The sequence below is a fragment of the Amblyomma mixtum genome, chromosome 1 (assembly GCF_055824585.1).
Source record: "Amblyomma mixtum isolate Tamu chromosome 1, ASM5582458v1, whole genome shotgun sequence".
Lineage (NCBI taxonomy): Eukaryota > Metazoa > Arthropoda > Arachnida > Ixodida > Ixodidae > Amblyomma > Amblyomma mixtum.
This window is the reverse complement of record NC_143012.1, coordinates 162,474,237-162,488,368: the sequence shown is the minus strand read 5'-3', so window position 1 is coordinate 162,488,368 and position 14,132 is coordinate 162,474,237. Positions and strand designations below refer to the sequence as shown.

The 14,132-nt window shown below is 49.2% G+C and overlaps 1 protein-coding gene across 3 annotated transcripts in view; it reads left to right on the top strand.

Annotated features, from left to right (window-relative positions):
- The window catches only part of LOC149369583 (lysine-specific histone demethylase 2-like), a 68,478-nt gene that overhangs the window by 27,099 nt on the left and 27,247 nt on the right, over positions 1-14,132 (top strand). For all 3 annotated transcript variants that reach the window (XM_089558990.1, XM_089558999.1, XM_089558994.1), the window contains exons 8-13: positions 1,156-1,280; positions 4,171-4,404; positions 8,315-8,499; positions 9,557-9,747; positions 10,933-10,991; positions 11,803-12,003. In XM_089558990.1, the coding sequence (XP_089415116.1) occupies positions 1,156-1,280; positions 4,171-4,404; positions 8,315-8,499; positions 9,557-9,747; positions 10,933-10,991; positions 11,803-12,003 (995 nt within the window). The remainder of the gene's footprint in view (positions 1-1,155; positions 1,281-4,170; positions 4,405-8,314; positions 8,500-9,556; positions 9,748-10,932; positions 10,992-11,802; positions 12,004-14,132) is intronic.

Sequence of the window (14,132 nt, the reverse complement as noted above, 5' to 3'; positions counted from 1 at the left end):
TACTGTGGTAGCTTTTTTCGCGTGAAATTCGCTAATCAAATGCAGTGACGCGATAATGAGAGGGAGCCAATACGAGGTACATGGAGATGGGTGTTGCTTTGGGTGTGCAGGGTGTACACTATTTCTTTTTTTCATGTAATGGCCTTGTGTGTTAGAGAAATACGTGATTTCGAGAATATCTGTTGTGCTTTGTGGCATTTTTTTTGTGCTAAAAGTATTCGAAATGTTCACGTCTAAATTATTTGTAGAAAATTACGGTTCATTAATTGCTGTTTGCTTCGAAACAAAACCCACTATATTTGCCCAAGCCTACCTAATTGCTTTCAGCCAAGGAAGCTCCATTCTCTGGGTGTTGGACTTTGTGGAGGTGCCATTCAAATTTAAGGAGGGAAGCTGGTCTTAGAAAAAAATTTTTCTTAATGAAGCCACAATAATGGAATCTTTAAGAAACGTATTTTTGCGTGCGGATTCCAAATATGTAATGTAATTTTATGTGAAACAAGTCCTTGTGCACTTATATAATATGGTGTGCAACTTTTTGCCGAGAGCTTTCGATAAGTTTTGCTGCAGGAAACTTGCTAGGACACATGCCATTGATTTGTCTTGACATTAAACTCTGCAATAAAGGCAAAATAATTACTATCCTGTCTATCACAGAAGTTGAGTTACAGGGTTTTGAATTTGCCACTTCACAAACGGGAAGAAACTGATGATTTCAAAATTCTATAGCTCACCTTCTATAGGAGGCAGGATGATAACTTTACCCTTATTGCATAGCTTGATGTCAAGAGAAGCCAATGGCATGCAATCTAACAAGGTCCCTGCAGCAGAATTTCTTTCGAACTCGTGGCAAAAGTTACCCAACCGATTGCATACAAGCACAATTACTTGTTGTACATAAAATTTGGAATCAACACGGAAAAATGCATATTCCGTGGAGATTTCATGGTTGTGACTTCATTAGTAAAAATTTATTTCTAAGACCCTCTTCCCCCCTTAATAAACAATTGCAGAATTCTAGGGCGTGCCAGAAGGCTGAGTACAGTAGTGAGGGGTGTCTGCATTGTTTATCAGCCTGCAGTGGGAAATATGCATGTGGGTGTCTGCGTCAGATGCGACGAGAGCTTGGGTGGATGTGCTGCTCTCCTGGTGCAGGGCGTCTTACACAGCTGCTGCAGCCTTTCTACCGACCCGGGGAGCAGGGCAAGGCCCTCTGCTTCCATCCGGACATCATGGAGACGTACGAGATGGACGCCTTCCCCGAGTACGCCCGCGAACAGGCAAGGCCTTGCCCTTGTAATAGCAGCGTACTCACGCTGCATGTTGACCGCAAGCGCAGAGATGGGATTTGCCTTTTATGCTTATTAAGGCGAAAGCCTTGAATGCCTCATCGTTGTCGACAGAAGGTTGTCTGCAGAGGTGTCACGCTCTTCAGTTGGTCGAAATGGTTATGACGTCAGAGTGCGCGGATTTGAAGTAATGAGGTCACCCACGGATGCCTGACGCCCCTTTTTGGAGCACATGACAACTAATAAAAAATAGTTGTCGTCCGCTCCGACAGGGGGCGGAAGGCATCCGTGAGTGACCACATTACATACCTCATTACTGCGAACAGAGCCATGGATACAACCGAACTACTCGAAGCAGAGAGGGAGACAGTCGCGCTAAAGAAGCAGTCAAAGTAGGCAGTCAAAGTGTGTAGTTTTAATGTGTAGTCAAATAAAGCACTAGTACAGCACAAACAGACTCGCAGTCAATGCCAAACAGTCAATGCCAAACAGTTTTAATGCCAAACAGCACTCTAGAGAGCCAAAGTGCCCCCTGAATTTTTTTCAGGGCTATTAGTTACAGACTGCTTAGCCATGGTTTTTTACAGCCAGCTCTCTTAGGCACCTGTTCCTTTATTGAGCATTGCCACAGTCCTTCAATTCTTGTTCTGGTCACGAAACTCTGGCCAAAGTTTCAAATAGATACAGTGCGCGCCACTAGTGGCGTGGCTGTCGGCGAGGGGGCACGAATGGCTGCGCGAGCCCTGTTCACAGCGGCTACTTTCTGGCCAACAGGCTCATATTCATTTGGAATTTGTGTTTTTGAGGGATCGGTGTTTGGGCTTAGCATGGATGCTGCTGTACTGGTTGTCACCTGGAAGCTTGGCTGCAACATCAACACACTAGAAGCCTGTGTGATTGACGGTGGCGGCTAGTAAACCTTGCTAGCGGCTGTTTCCTTACCAACAACGCGCTTACTTTCTCTGGTTGCTTTTTATAAAACAGCGATTTTTGTACATGGATCCAGCCTGTGCATTCATTTTCACCGCAACTTTCCTGCAATTTGACTGGAAGATCTAGTGTAGCGGTCAGTAACATATTTATGTGGGTCTGGGTTGCGGTTGTCTCAGCCAAGCCCTTGCTTTCATCGAAGTGCATAAGACTGCTTAAGGCTGGCGTTTACTTTGTGAGAAATACTGCAATCTCAGTAATGATGAAAACAATATGTTATGGCGGCATTTTAAGAACCGGAGTGTGCGCTACAAAAGGGATCACAGGACGAATGCACCGGCAGTTTGATGGTGCTCTCTCAAATGTTTTTTTTTTTTTCTTTTGCTGACACACTTCCAGAGGTGGCAAAGCCAGCTGCTGAAGACTGTTGCTACATAAGGCATTTATTTACACTTTGTCACGCTGTGATGATGGTGAGGCTGGCGAGTGCAAGGAAATTTCAATACTTTTTGTTCAGTACTCGTGCTGGCTTTGCGCTACCAAAGTAAGAGAAGCTATCAGTGGCCACGCAATAAACAGAAAATGAGCGATGATAAAAGGCATGGAGCAACATGTACAAAAAATAAAAAGTGGCAGGGGTTAGACGCAATTAAACCGAATAGACATGCGAAAGCATGTGTTTAGCCTGGTGGGCTTATGATTTTGCTTTGCTGGGCTGTCGGCGCATCTGGCGGCAATATTAGACTCAGGTTAAGCTCTGGTCGAGGTTAAGCTGATGTGATCTGTTGGTTCCGCAGATGGAAATTGACGAAGACAATGACGTGCAATGCACAGCGAGAGTGTGTGTTGCAGTTTTAACATGAGGTATGATCAGCTGCGGTGATAGCACAGTGCTCTCGTGCAGTAGCCAGCGAAGCTGATCTGTTCGAAAATCAGTTGCTGAAATAATTGATTTATTTCTGCACCCCCAAAGTGGCGAGATGCCACACTTGGTTGAGTTTGACTCCATGAAGTAGTGCTTTCGCACCAAAAGTCATCAGCACATTGAAGAGTACAGCTGTCTAACACTGAAACATTGTGACAGATTTGTGCTCAAGTACACTGGTAGGCATATCCGTGGGATGGCGCTGGGCCTCAGTTTCAGCTTCTTGTGTTGCAGCGACGCTGCTTCGCCATTAAAACCGTTAAATTAAATCCATGGGGCCAAATGTCTCTCGCAGACACAAAATGTTTCCAGTGGGGATTCGCTCGATGAGAGGCTCAGCAATAAGCGCAGCGACAACGGATCAGTGTGTGCGCTGCTGAAGCCTAATCCCATGGCCGCCTTCATTCGGCACTGTGCGTCCTATCTGCGGTCGGCTATGGTTGAAATACTGCTCCAGCTGTGCTCAGAGATCGCATTATCGAGAACGGTAATCTTCAGCCAATTTTTTTGTGTCTGCTGCCTTCCGTGGCTCTCTTATTATTGCTGCTTGCAGCATCTTGGCACTGAGCACAGTCGTCTCCCCATCCAGTTTAATCATGCGAAGTGGGATGTGATGCGACTGCCAAGTGAGACGTCACAATAAGTGATGTTGCATTGGGAAGGAGGACATTTGTGCAGGGCGAGGAAGCTTGCATGGACAAAAAGAGTGGTTGTGCAGAGCGAGAAGTTGGGCATGTTGGTACTCGTTCATCTTGATTGAAGGACAGTGCAGAAAAACACACACATAAAGTGTTCCTTCATGTGTCTTGTCTTTTTCTGCGCTCATCGTGTGTTGCTTTAGGTGTGTTGTCTTTTTCTGCGCTGTCCTTCAATGAGGAAAAAGTGGTTGCGCCTTTTAAATTTGGGAGGCTTCTCAGCTCGTTAGCATGTGTACAAAGTGAGTTGTTGAAGTTTCGCTGGGGGCAGGTTATGCAGCATGTGTGTCCAGTTGTGTGACAGATGCGTGTGTCCCCCTCCCTGGAGCAGGTGATGTACCTGGGCGTGCGCAATGTGGTGCTCTCCCTGTGGGCCCTGCGTCCCCAGGCGTGGCTGGACATGTCCTGGGTGTCCCGGCACCTGCTCTGCCGGGGCCTGGTGCGCCTGCGCTGCCTGCTGGAGGCCCACCGGGTGCTGCGCTTCTTCACCGCCCGGGGACTCATCAACCACGGGGCCCTGCCCATCGACAGGCCCCGCCCACCCCTGCCACCCGCCTGCCAACAGGTCTGGGCACTAGCTGACTGTACAGTCTCAGACCCAGCTATAGCGGAATGCATTTCATATGTCAAATATTTGGATGTAGCAGGACTCACTTTCAACGAAGTTCAGTGCAGTTAAACCTGGATTACAGCAGAACCCCGCCATATAGTAAATTCGGTTATAGAAAAAACTCTGATATAGTAGAGTGAAGCTGCTTCAGTTATAGTAAAGGTTATTTTCAAAGAAGCAGCTATAGTATAGAGCGTCTGGCCGGGACGGTGTACCGTATTTACCCAATTCCAACGCGCCCCCGATTCCAACGCGCACCCAATTTATGGCACCAAAAAAAAAATAATAAAAAATTTCAAGCCCCGATTGTAACGCACGCCCGATATTGGTAATGAAAAAAAAAAACTACAAGCCCCGCTTCTAACGTGCATGTGACTTCCACGAATGAAAATAATTTGCAACCGTTTTTATATTTTAAGGAGAGATGCGGGTGAAAAAAACCGCGATTTTTTTCGATAAAGTCGATTTTGTATTTTCTTGCGTTTTGCATTCCCCCAAGCCTCTTCTTTTATGCATAAAAAAATCAAAGCCGATAATCAATGGGAAGTTAGTAAAAAAATGCAATTAAAGCACTCGTGGTGGCTCGCGAAAGTGCGAATTTGATCGAATTTCGGGAACGTGGCATTTCGCTCCACGGCGTCGCCCGCTCTTGAACTTTCGTGGGGAAGTAGGCCTATCCATCTTCTACCAGAAGCCACTTCGACAGCGGCGCATTCTTGATAAAAATACGAAAAAAAAATAGTTTCCCGCCCGAGTCGAGCGTCGCGACTGGCCCTTCAAATCACGTGGTACGATCAAAGCCCTTCCATTGGCTACAAGCATTCCACCGCACGGTCGGACGCAGACGCTCTTTCTTCGTTCTGCCGCCACCGAGACGTGAACCAACGCTTCTGCCGGGTTTTTCTTCTTTCTCCGCTATGGATGTGACTGAGAAACGAGATTTTCGTTCACGCAAGTTCCTGACAAAGCATCAGGATAAAGGAAGACGCCCCAAGCGCAAGCGGAGAGCTCCGGTGACGGGAGGTACGTCTGCTGCTAGGCGTAACTGCGGCAAGGGCGATGCACCATTTGGATCCTTCAAGCTTCTTGCGGAGCATCCATGACTTCGTCAGTGCATTTGAGTGAAAGATAAAGATGTTCGACGGCCAAAACAAGCGTAAAAATGAGCGCAGAAGCGCTGTTATCTGTGAGATCGGTATGATGCACGACCTCGTCAGCGGCACGGCGTGCCCTGCCTGCGGACGATGTAATCAATCTCTGTCAGAGAATCGGCCTCAAAACAGAAAGGACTCGCATCGTTTTTGGAACTTTACCGCCGAAATGACGCGTTTCCGACAACCGTTGTTTCGTCAACATATTCTTCGAGCCGCGTATCTCAATCGTGCAAAGGCAGTGATGAGGCGTCCACCCGCGGCAGTGCACGGGATACCGTCGCCGTGAACGTGGTCTGTGGTCGCTGAGCACGCGACCAATGACAAGCGCCACACCGGTTGAAAACGGCTCCTGCGACGCAGAAGACGACGAGCAAACGTGCTCCCATGTTTGCCAGCAGTTAGTGAGCTCCCACATCGTATAATGGCGATGACGATGGGCAGCTATGGGGCAGTTTCGGTTTGTACTCGAATCCAACGCGCATGCGATTTTGAGACGTATTTTCCCCGAAAAAAGGTGCGCGTTGGAATTGGGTAAGTACGGTACTTCTTGCCAAATGATCACATCGCGACATGTGCGAAGCCTAGGATCGCAAGGCAAATAGATGTAGAATGCGCTTGCCACCATTGGGGGGGGGGGGGGGGGGGGGGGGGGATTGAGAATTTTTTTGCTTCAGTTGAAATTCCGTATCATACACCCGTTGTCCGTTATCAACAAAAGCACACGGTCAGCTGTGTCCGTGTTGCTGGTGTTTTGCATCATTCACTTTGAAAGACGTTTTCTTTGTCGTAGCAGGATCGAATGATTTTTTTCGTAGTCAACAGCGTCATCCAATCGCAGGGAGATAAAGCAACCATGCGGAACACTGGCCCCAAAGGTCAGGGGCCTGCTTTTACACGAGGTTATAAAACTCACAGGTGGTTTGGTAATGCGTGCGTTTAAGTGTTAGATATGGTTTGTGAGGGGTTAGGCACTTTTGCTCTCGATCTGAAGCTTGCCAAATCGCTTGGGGGTCTGAAGGTCCTGCTTCCTCCAGAGAATTTGAGTGTAGAGGATGTGTTACAGCATTCTGGTTTAAACTGCTACACTCCTCCGATGCTCGAGCGCTCGCCAGCTTTCTCAGCATACACTGGCTGTGCCAAACAAGCCACTCTGCTGCTTGGCATATCACAATTAAGCGGGTCTGCGTTTCCAAGCTGCAAGGGCAAGAAGTTTTTTTTCCTGCCGAATCTGTATTGTGAAACGATGGAAGTCCACGATTTTTTCTTCATAGGCTGCGGGTAGCCGCTGGCAAAGCATCGCTCACCTCTTGATAGACAGTCCATTACGCCGCATGAATAGCGTAGCCCACCCTTCACTTGCTCGGAAATCTTGCGCCGAGATGCCCTCCTTTCTTGCAGTTATGCCTGCGTAGTTCCGTATTAGCTATATTGACATGGTGCATCCATCTGTCCGCAGAGCCTTGATGTACTCCAAGAGTGCAGTTTCGACTCTTGCCTCTCTTTAGAAGCTTGTCATGCTGCTGTATCCAGTAGCGGACGCAGAACTCGACACCGAAGTATCTGCTGGCGGCACGGTTGCCGTGCTCTAACGCGTACTCGGCAGCTTTTGACTGAAGAGCAGCTGTGTAGCTTGCATACCACCCCATGGTGAAGTGGCACTAAGGGCACGTTGACAAAAGTAGCAAATACGGAACGAGGCCAAAACTGCGTGGAACTTGCGGAACGTTCTCTTCACGGGACGATCGGTCAACAGAGCATGCTTGCTCCGCCTCGTAGCGCACGCGCCAAACCGGGCCAATTAGTTTCAGTAGCGCTTGAAAGATGGTGCTCGCTACCATGTGCAGATGATTCTTGCGGCAGTAATTTTCGATTATGAATTTCGACGATTATGTGAGGAAAAAAAAAAATTCTAGCTTTCGGCAGCCAATGTGCGGGGTGCGAGCATTATGCGAGTAAATAGTGTAACTCTGTGGGACACCTTAAATGTCAGCTTTTGACCGAGTGAACCGTAAAATTGTATGAACCGGGAACATATCAACAAGATTTTACTGCATTTAGTTAAGGCGTTCAGCTGCTAACCCAGAAGACGTGGGTTCAATCTCTGCCGCAGTGGTCACATTTCGGTGGGGACGAAATCATAGAGGCTCGCATACTGTGTGATGTCAGTGCACATTAAAGAACCCCCAGGAGGTTGAAATTGCCCAGAGCCCTCTACTACGATACGCCTCACAGCCTGAGTTGCTTTGGGGCGTTAAACCCGACAAATCAAACCAAACCTATTTATTTATTTATTTATGAAGCATAATTAGCTCTACCCTGGTTTGTTGCGATTGGGTTTGATTGTAGAGGGCTGGGGCAATCCCCAGTTTGTGCAGTGTTTTGAAGCAGTTGGCAGACAGTGTTTTCCATTGCTGAGAGAACCCTTAATGAAGTCCATGTTTATGTAATGTCCTTACTTGACTGGATGACCGCATCCTGTGCAGTGATTGCTCTGCCTGTCCTTTGTCTTCCAATTTTCTTGTGTTTGCACGTTCACTGAATCATTTGTGATTTGCATCCTGCATTGACAGGCACGTACTGCACGTGTATCAGATGTGGCCCTTGGCAGCTCCCAGCTACCGTGCCTGTGTCCAGAATAGCAGCATCAGGTGTTTGTGAGGCACCTGTGGGGGGGTCTCACTGCGCCTTGTGTGTGTTGTGTCCGTGCGCAGAGGCATGTGCTGGTGGTGGGTGCTGGTCCGGCGGGGCTGTCGGCTGCCCGCCACCTCCAGCGGCTGGGCCTGCGGGTGACCGTGCTGGAGGCCTCGGACCGCCTGGGAGGCCGGGTGCGGGACGACAGCACGCTCGGGGTCTGCCTGGGCATGGGCGCCCACATCGTCACGGGGGTCACCAACAGGTGGGTGCCACACACCCTGTTCGTCACTTTGCAGGACTCAAAATGAAAAAGCCCCCACTCTGGTAGTAGGATGAGAACTGGAGGGTACGCAATAACGTTAATGGGTAAATGCCCAAATGTGTAATAAACAGATCTTAATGAACAATCATAATTTCATTACCGCTAACGCCTCGCATGCGGGCTCCCGTTTTGATGATGGTAAAATGATTCAAGAGTACGCCGCTCAAGAGTGATGCATTTAAATTTTTATTTTTTCCACCATAACGACCAGTCATTACTTTAACTGCCACCTGCCAGAGTGGGCAGGTTGTGATGACGTCGCAAGGTCATGTGGCCTAGGTGGCAAGTGGGCCAGCTCGGAGTGAAGGCTGCCATCATTTTAACCACCTCTGTGACAGCTGACGTGAGTGCAGGATGGGTGCTGCAAGGACTGCAAGGCTTCAAAAGTGCTGTCGACAGGTGCGAGAGGTGTGAACACGCGCTTGACTACTAATCCTCCACACCGGAAACCTTGGTGTGAACGCCTGCCGCACCGCCATTAGTCTCTTGTGTAGTGCAGGAAAGCCTGCCACCTGTCATCCGAGTGGGCACCGCTCAGTGCTGGAGTTCGATACATCCGTTTTATAGCCAACCACATTCAGTATATGGAGTAAAAATTGCATACTTTTGTAAAAAATATTTAAGAAGAGTTTGACATGTCCAGTATTGTTTAATACCCATATTCGTTATATCGGGGTTTGACTGTGTGAAAGAAGTGGTAATATTTTTGTCACAAATAAATGTCCATGTGAGTGAGATGGAAGCAGGTTGTGTCACGTGTACCTTTTTTTTCACTCTCTCTCTGTTATTTGAGCGTTCTTTGAGACATGGATAAAGCTGCATTTGCTATACAAGACGTGGTCACAGCACTAAGTCATGATAGGTGCTGCAGGGCTCCACATGTGTGAACCCTCTTTTCTCGACTGCTGTTGTGCTGCATCTCTGTGTGCTTGCTGCGCACTGGGGACAGACATGCTGCAAGCTGCGCTGCAATTAATGGTTGACACGTCTTGCGCAGCCCGCTGACGACGCTGTGCCTGCAGACGGGCCACGGCATGCGGTTGATCCGCGACCACTGCGATCTGTACACAACCCAGGGACACATGGTGTCGTCGGAGCGTGACCATCGGGTGGAATTCCACTTCAACGCCATGCTGGATGCTGTGGCTCAGTGGCGCGTTGGGCAGACCGAGGACATCTGCCTCTTCGGTGAGGACGGCCAGGGACACTGGCCGCAATATCTTCTTATTGGCGCTGTTTCCCGTTATGATGGGTGAAATGTTGAATGTGTAAGAGTGAGACATTGGGGACTCTGGCATTCGCCGGCGTGAAAGTACCAACTCGCCGTCGACCGAGGTGCACTAGCCGATCTCGATAGTCCCACTCAGTGTTCCCACCTTATGGCTGACATCTGTTGTGTGCGAAACAAAAGAGGGGCTCTTTGCATGGTCACTTGTATAGCTTGGAGGTGTGCAAACATGCAAAATTCAGCACTTTGCCGTGGTCAGTGCAATCTTTTTCTTCATCATATTTAATGGCTCCGTTAGGGTACTTGGAGGGTGCCCTTAAATTCTGCAATTAGAAGGTAAAAGGTGATTGAAGAGATCTTAAAATTCAAGGAGCTTAAAGGAGTCTTATATGTGAAACTTGCAGGTAACGAATGCGATGGTTTTTTGCACTAGCATTTTGAAATGGTAATGTAATTGTCGAATGAAGCTGCGTAGGCGTTCAGTCTTCTCCTTAGTGCACAGCTCTGGGCAGGGACGTCATGTATGGCGGCACTACACTGCTACATTTACAGCGAAGAAACGGCTGCGTAAAGGAAAAACCAACCCCACCGAAGGTAATGCCCACGAAGCGTTGTTTGGTGGCGGCGGAAGACACACAGCACTGTGTGGGCAAAGGCACTGGAAACCTGAAATTTCGGTAGCAGTAGCATCATTACGATTTTCTCCACAGTTCTCCGACACACTGAGGAGAACCTGAACATTGTCGCGGTTTTAATTGCCGATTGCAGCACCTTTTTAAACACTAGCGCAAAACTACTTGACATGCTTCACCTAGAAGGAGCTTCATGCATGAGATTCCTTGAATCATCTCGAATTCTCAAGAAGTCATTTCAGTTTCCCTTTAATTGCAGCATTTTGAACATTAGTATAGAAACGTGGATTTTTTTTGTGATAATACACAGTTACCGCACAAAAAAAGGTCCTCTCCGATGTCAGGTGTTTGTCAATAATTTTGGGCCACCTTTGCCTAAACAGTTGTGGTATGAAACGGATCAAGAACAGTTTCGTCCGAAAAAGGAGGAAGTTGTGCTGTGGCCACGAAGTTCTTAATCCGTGCCACATCTTTCCAAATCTTGAGGGGGGCTGTTTTTTTCTCTGTCTGCAGACAAGCTGATGGAAATGCACCAAAGCTTCCTGGATGATACGCAGATGGAGTTCAGTGAGGTAAGCTGCGAGTTGGTTCTTCTCGGCACACTGGTTTTCTCTTGTGTCAGTGAGCAAATTTTTTTTCTCCCCCACAAAGTTTAGCTTGCTGCGGGCACACCTCGTGTCCTGATGGTAGCTTTATTGGTTTGAAGAGAGTATTAAAATAAAGGCATTGTTTTTATTATTGTTGTTGTTAATTTGCGTGAAATGTCGATCACTTGTTGAATGAATAATATGAAAATGACATTGGGAGGCACGATAAAAGCATTTTTTGGGTACGGGTCTTTTCTGAGGCCCATGGTAATGCTGTATTCTTGAGGTAATTCCAGATTGCTTCCGGATTCGTACAGCCACCAAGCTCAGTTCAAATATTCGGAACCAGAAATCTTTGTTAAACGGTTTCTTGAAGAAGTTTTTTTCAGAATTAAAAAAAAAATGAGAACACAGAAAGAAAGAAGTACACAGGATGGGCGCTGTCCTGTGTACTTCTCTCTTTCTGTGTCCTCTTTTTTTTGTAGCGCTGAAAAAACTTCTTCCAGAAACCATGCTTCACCAACTAGCCCCACAATGTGTTTTGTTCAACGGCATTCAAATAGCTGCCTGCACTTGTGTCGGCCACAGACGAGGGCATAAAATTACTGCCTCTGTATTCTAGCTTTGTGTTTAGAAGCACTCGTGTGTTGCTGCATTCGTCATTGGTAGCACCACAAGAGGCTGCATTGTCTCATTCTTGTGGTGGTGGTGAAGTGCCCGGGCAGTGTTGTTGTTTGGCAGTGGCTGACTGACGTCGTCTCTCTCTCTCTCTCTCTGCTGTGTCTCTGTGTTACAGGAGGAGTGCAACGTGCTGCAGTTCCACATTGGCAACCTGGAGTATGCGTGTGGGGCCCCCCTGCGGGAGGTGTCGGCCCTGCAGTGGGACCAGAACGAGCGCTTCCCCCAGTTCAGCGGGCAGCACGCCCTGGTGCCCGACGGCTTCGGCTGCCTCCTCCAGGCCCTGGCCGAAGGGCTGGACATCCGCTACGGGCAGCACGTGGGTCCCCCCTCTCTCCTCTCCTTCGGCACGTTTGGGTGCATCTCAGGCTTGACTGCCTCTGCAGCAACAGCTGCCAGGTTTTGATGGAGGCTAAGTGCCAAAGACGTTTGTGTGCTAAGCAGTGGCACCTCACATTAAAGGGCCCCTAGAACACCTTACGGGGGAGACCTTCATCCTGCTGTGGACGTAGGGTGAGAGGACAAACGCGGGTTATTGACATCCTAGTTCAAATCAAGGGAAAGAAGTGAGCTTGGGCAGGGCATGCGTAATGTGAAGGCAAGATAACCACTGGTCCCTAAGGGTAACGGAGTGGATTCCAAGAGAAGGCAAGCGTAGTGGAGGGCGGCAGAAAGTAAGCTGGGCAGATGAGATTAAGAAGTTTGCGGGGATTCGGTGGCTGCCACTGGCAGAGGACAGGGTTTACTGGAGAGACATGAAAGAGGCCTTTGCCCTGCAGTGGGCGTTGTCAAGCTGATGATGATGAGGAGGAGGAGGAGAAGGAAGCGAAGTCAGACTGGTGGTGATAATGATGCAATGCCTGAGGAGAACACACAAACTCAATCGCTGCATTGTGTAGTCATGAACATCTGATCCAAATAATACACTTCTACACACAGCAGAGAACCCACAACCACGCGTGAAAGTTGGCCAGCCCTTTCTGGCCATTTTTTCATGCTTGCGCCCTCCTCTGTTTCACGCTCCTACATATGCTGGTTAAGGGGGGACACGGGCTCTTTCGAGCCGAAAATTTTTCATGTTAGAATTCACGAGGCTGTTTCCCGCCTGAAATTGAATACAGTATAATCTCGATGATACGATTACGGCTGATACGAATTTCGGGATGATACGAATTTAAAGAATGCTTTGAACGGACTACATGGTACAGAATACGTTAAGATTCGGCGTGATACGAACACTTTCTGAACCCGCCGCGGATGATACGAACGCGCAAACCAGCGGCGCATGCGAGCGGGCCGGTGCGGCTGGTCTCCAGAGGAGAGGGGAACACCCGCCGCGGCCGCCGTTGACTCCTCTCCACCCCTCGCCGCGGAATACACGAACGAACGTTGCACGAGCGCGCAAACCGAGCCACTGATGGCACGCAGATGTGGAGAGGGGTTTCCAGCTGCCTCCTCTCCATCCCGCTAGCCATCCTACCCTCACCTCCCTTTTGTAACCTGTAGCACGGCCGGTCTCGAGGGGTGCGCGCTCGCTCTTTTTTAAGAGCGTGCGCCCCCCTCGAGACAGATCGTGCCTGTAGCAGCCTGACGAGCCAAGGGCGGCAAAGGCGAGTCACGTGCCCGGTCACCCATTTGCTGGCAGCTCATTGGTCTATCGAAAAGTTGTCTCGCCAGCTGCTCCCAGGAAGCCTGTGCCGCTGTCTGCCGCCGCCGCAGTTCTCCGTTCGCCGCCTCTTTGTGAGCTTCGCTGTATCGTGGCATCGTGAACTGCGCAAATTTGACAAGGACGCAAGCGTTCGCAGCTGCCGACATGTCGCGGAAGCGTAAAGCCCTCTCTTTTAAGGAGAAGCTTGAGGTGCTGAAGAAGGTTGACGAAAACCCCAAGAAGAAGCGCGTCGACTTAGCGAAAGAGCTAGGGTTAGCGCTGTCGACGCTCTGCACCATTGTTGGGCAGCGAGAGGTGATCTTAAAGAATGCGCAGCACTTCGGTGTGAACGTCAAGCAGGCGAAAACGGCGACCCATGTCAAGCTGGAAGAGGTCCTGCTGACTTGGTTCCGCGAAGTGACGGCGGCCGGCGTCAACGTGGACGGCAAGGTGCTGCGTGAAAAAGCCGACAGCATCGCACTTGCGCTTGGAATTGAAGGTTTCCAAGCGTCTGGCGGATGGCTGCACCGCTTCAAAGAGAGGCACGGACTTGTCTACCGGGTCGTCTCAGGTGAAGGCAAGAAAGTGGACGAGGCAGCTGTTGACGAGTGGCTGGACACGCTGCCGGCGCTGATTTCAGATGACGCGCCACGCGACATATTCAATGCCGACGAGGCGGGCCTCTTCTACAACCTTCAACCGGAGAGGAGTTTGTGTGTGAAAGGACAGGCATGCCAGGGCGGCCAGAAGAGCAAGGAGAGAGTTACAGTACTCTTTTGTTGCAATTCGGATGGATCCGA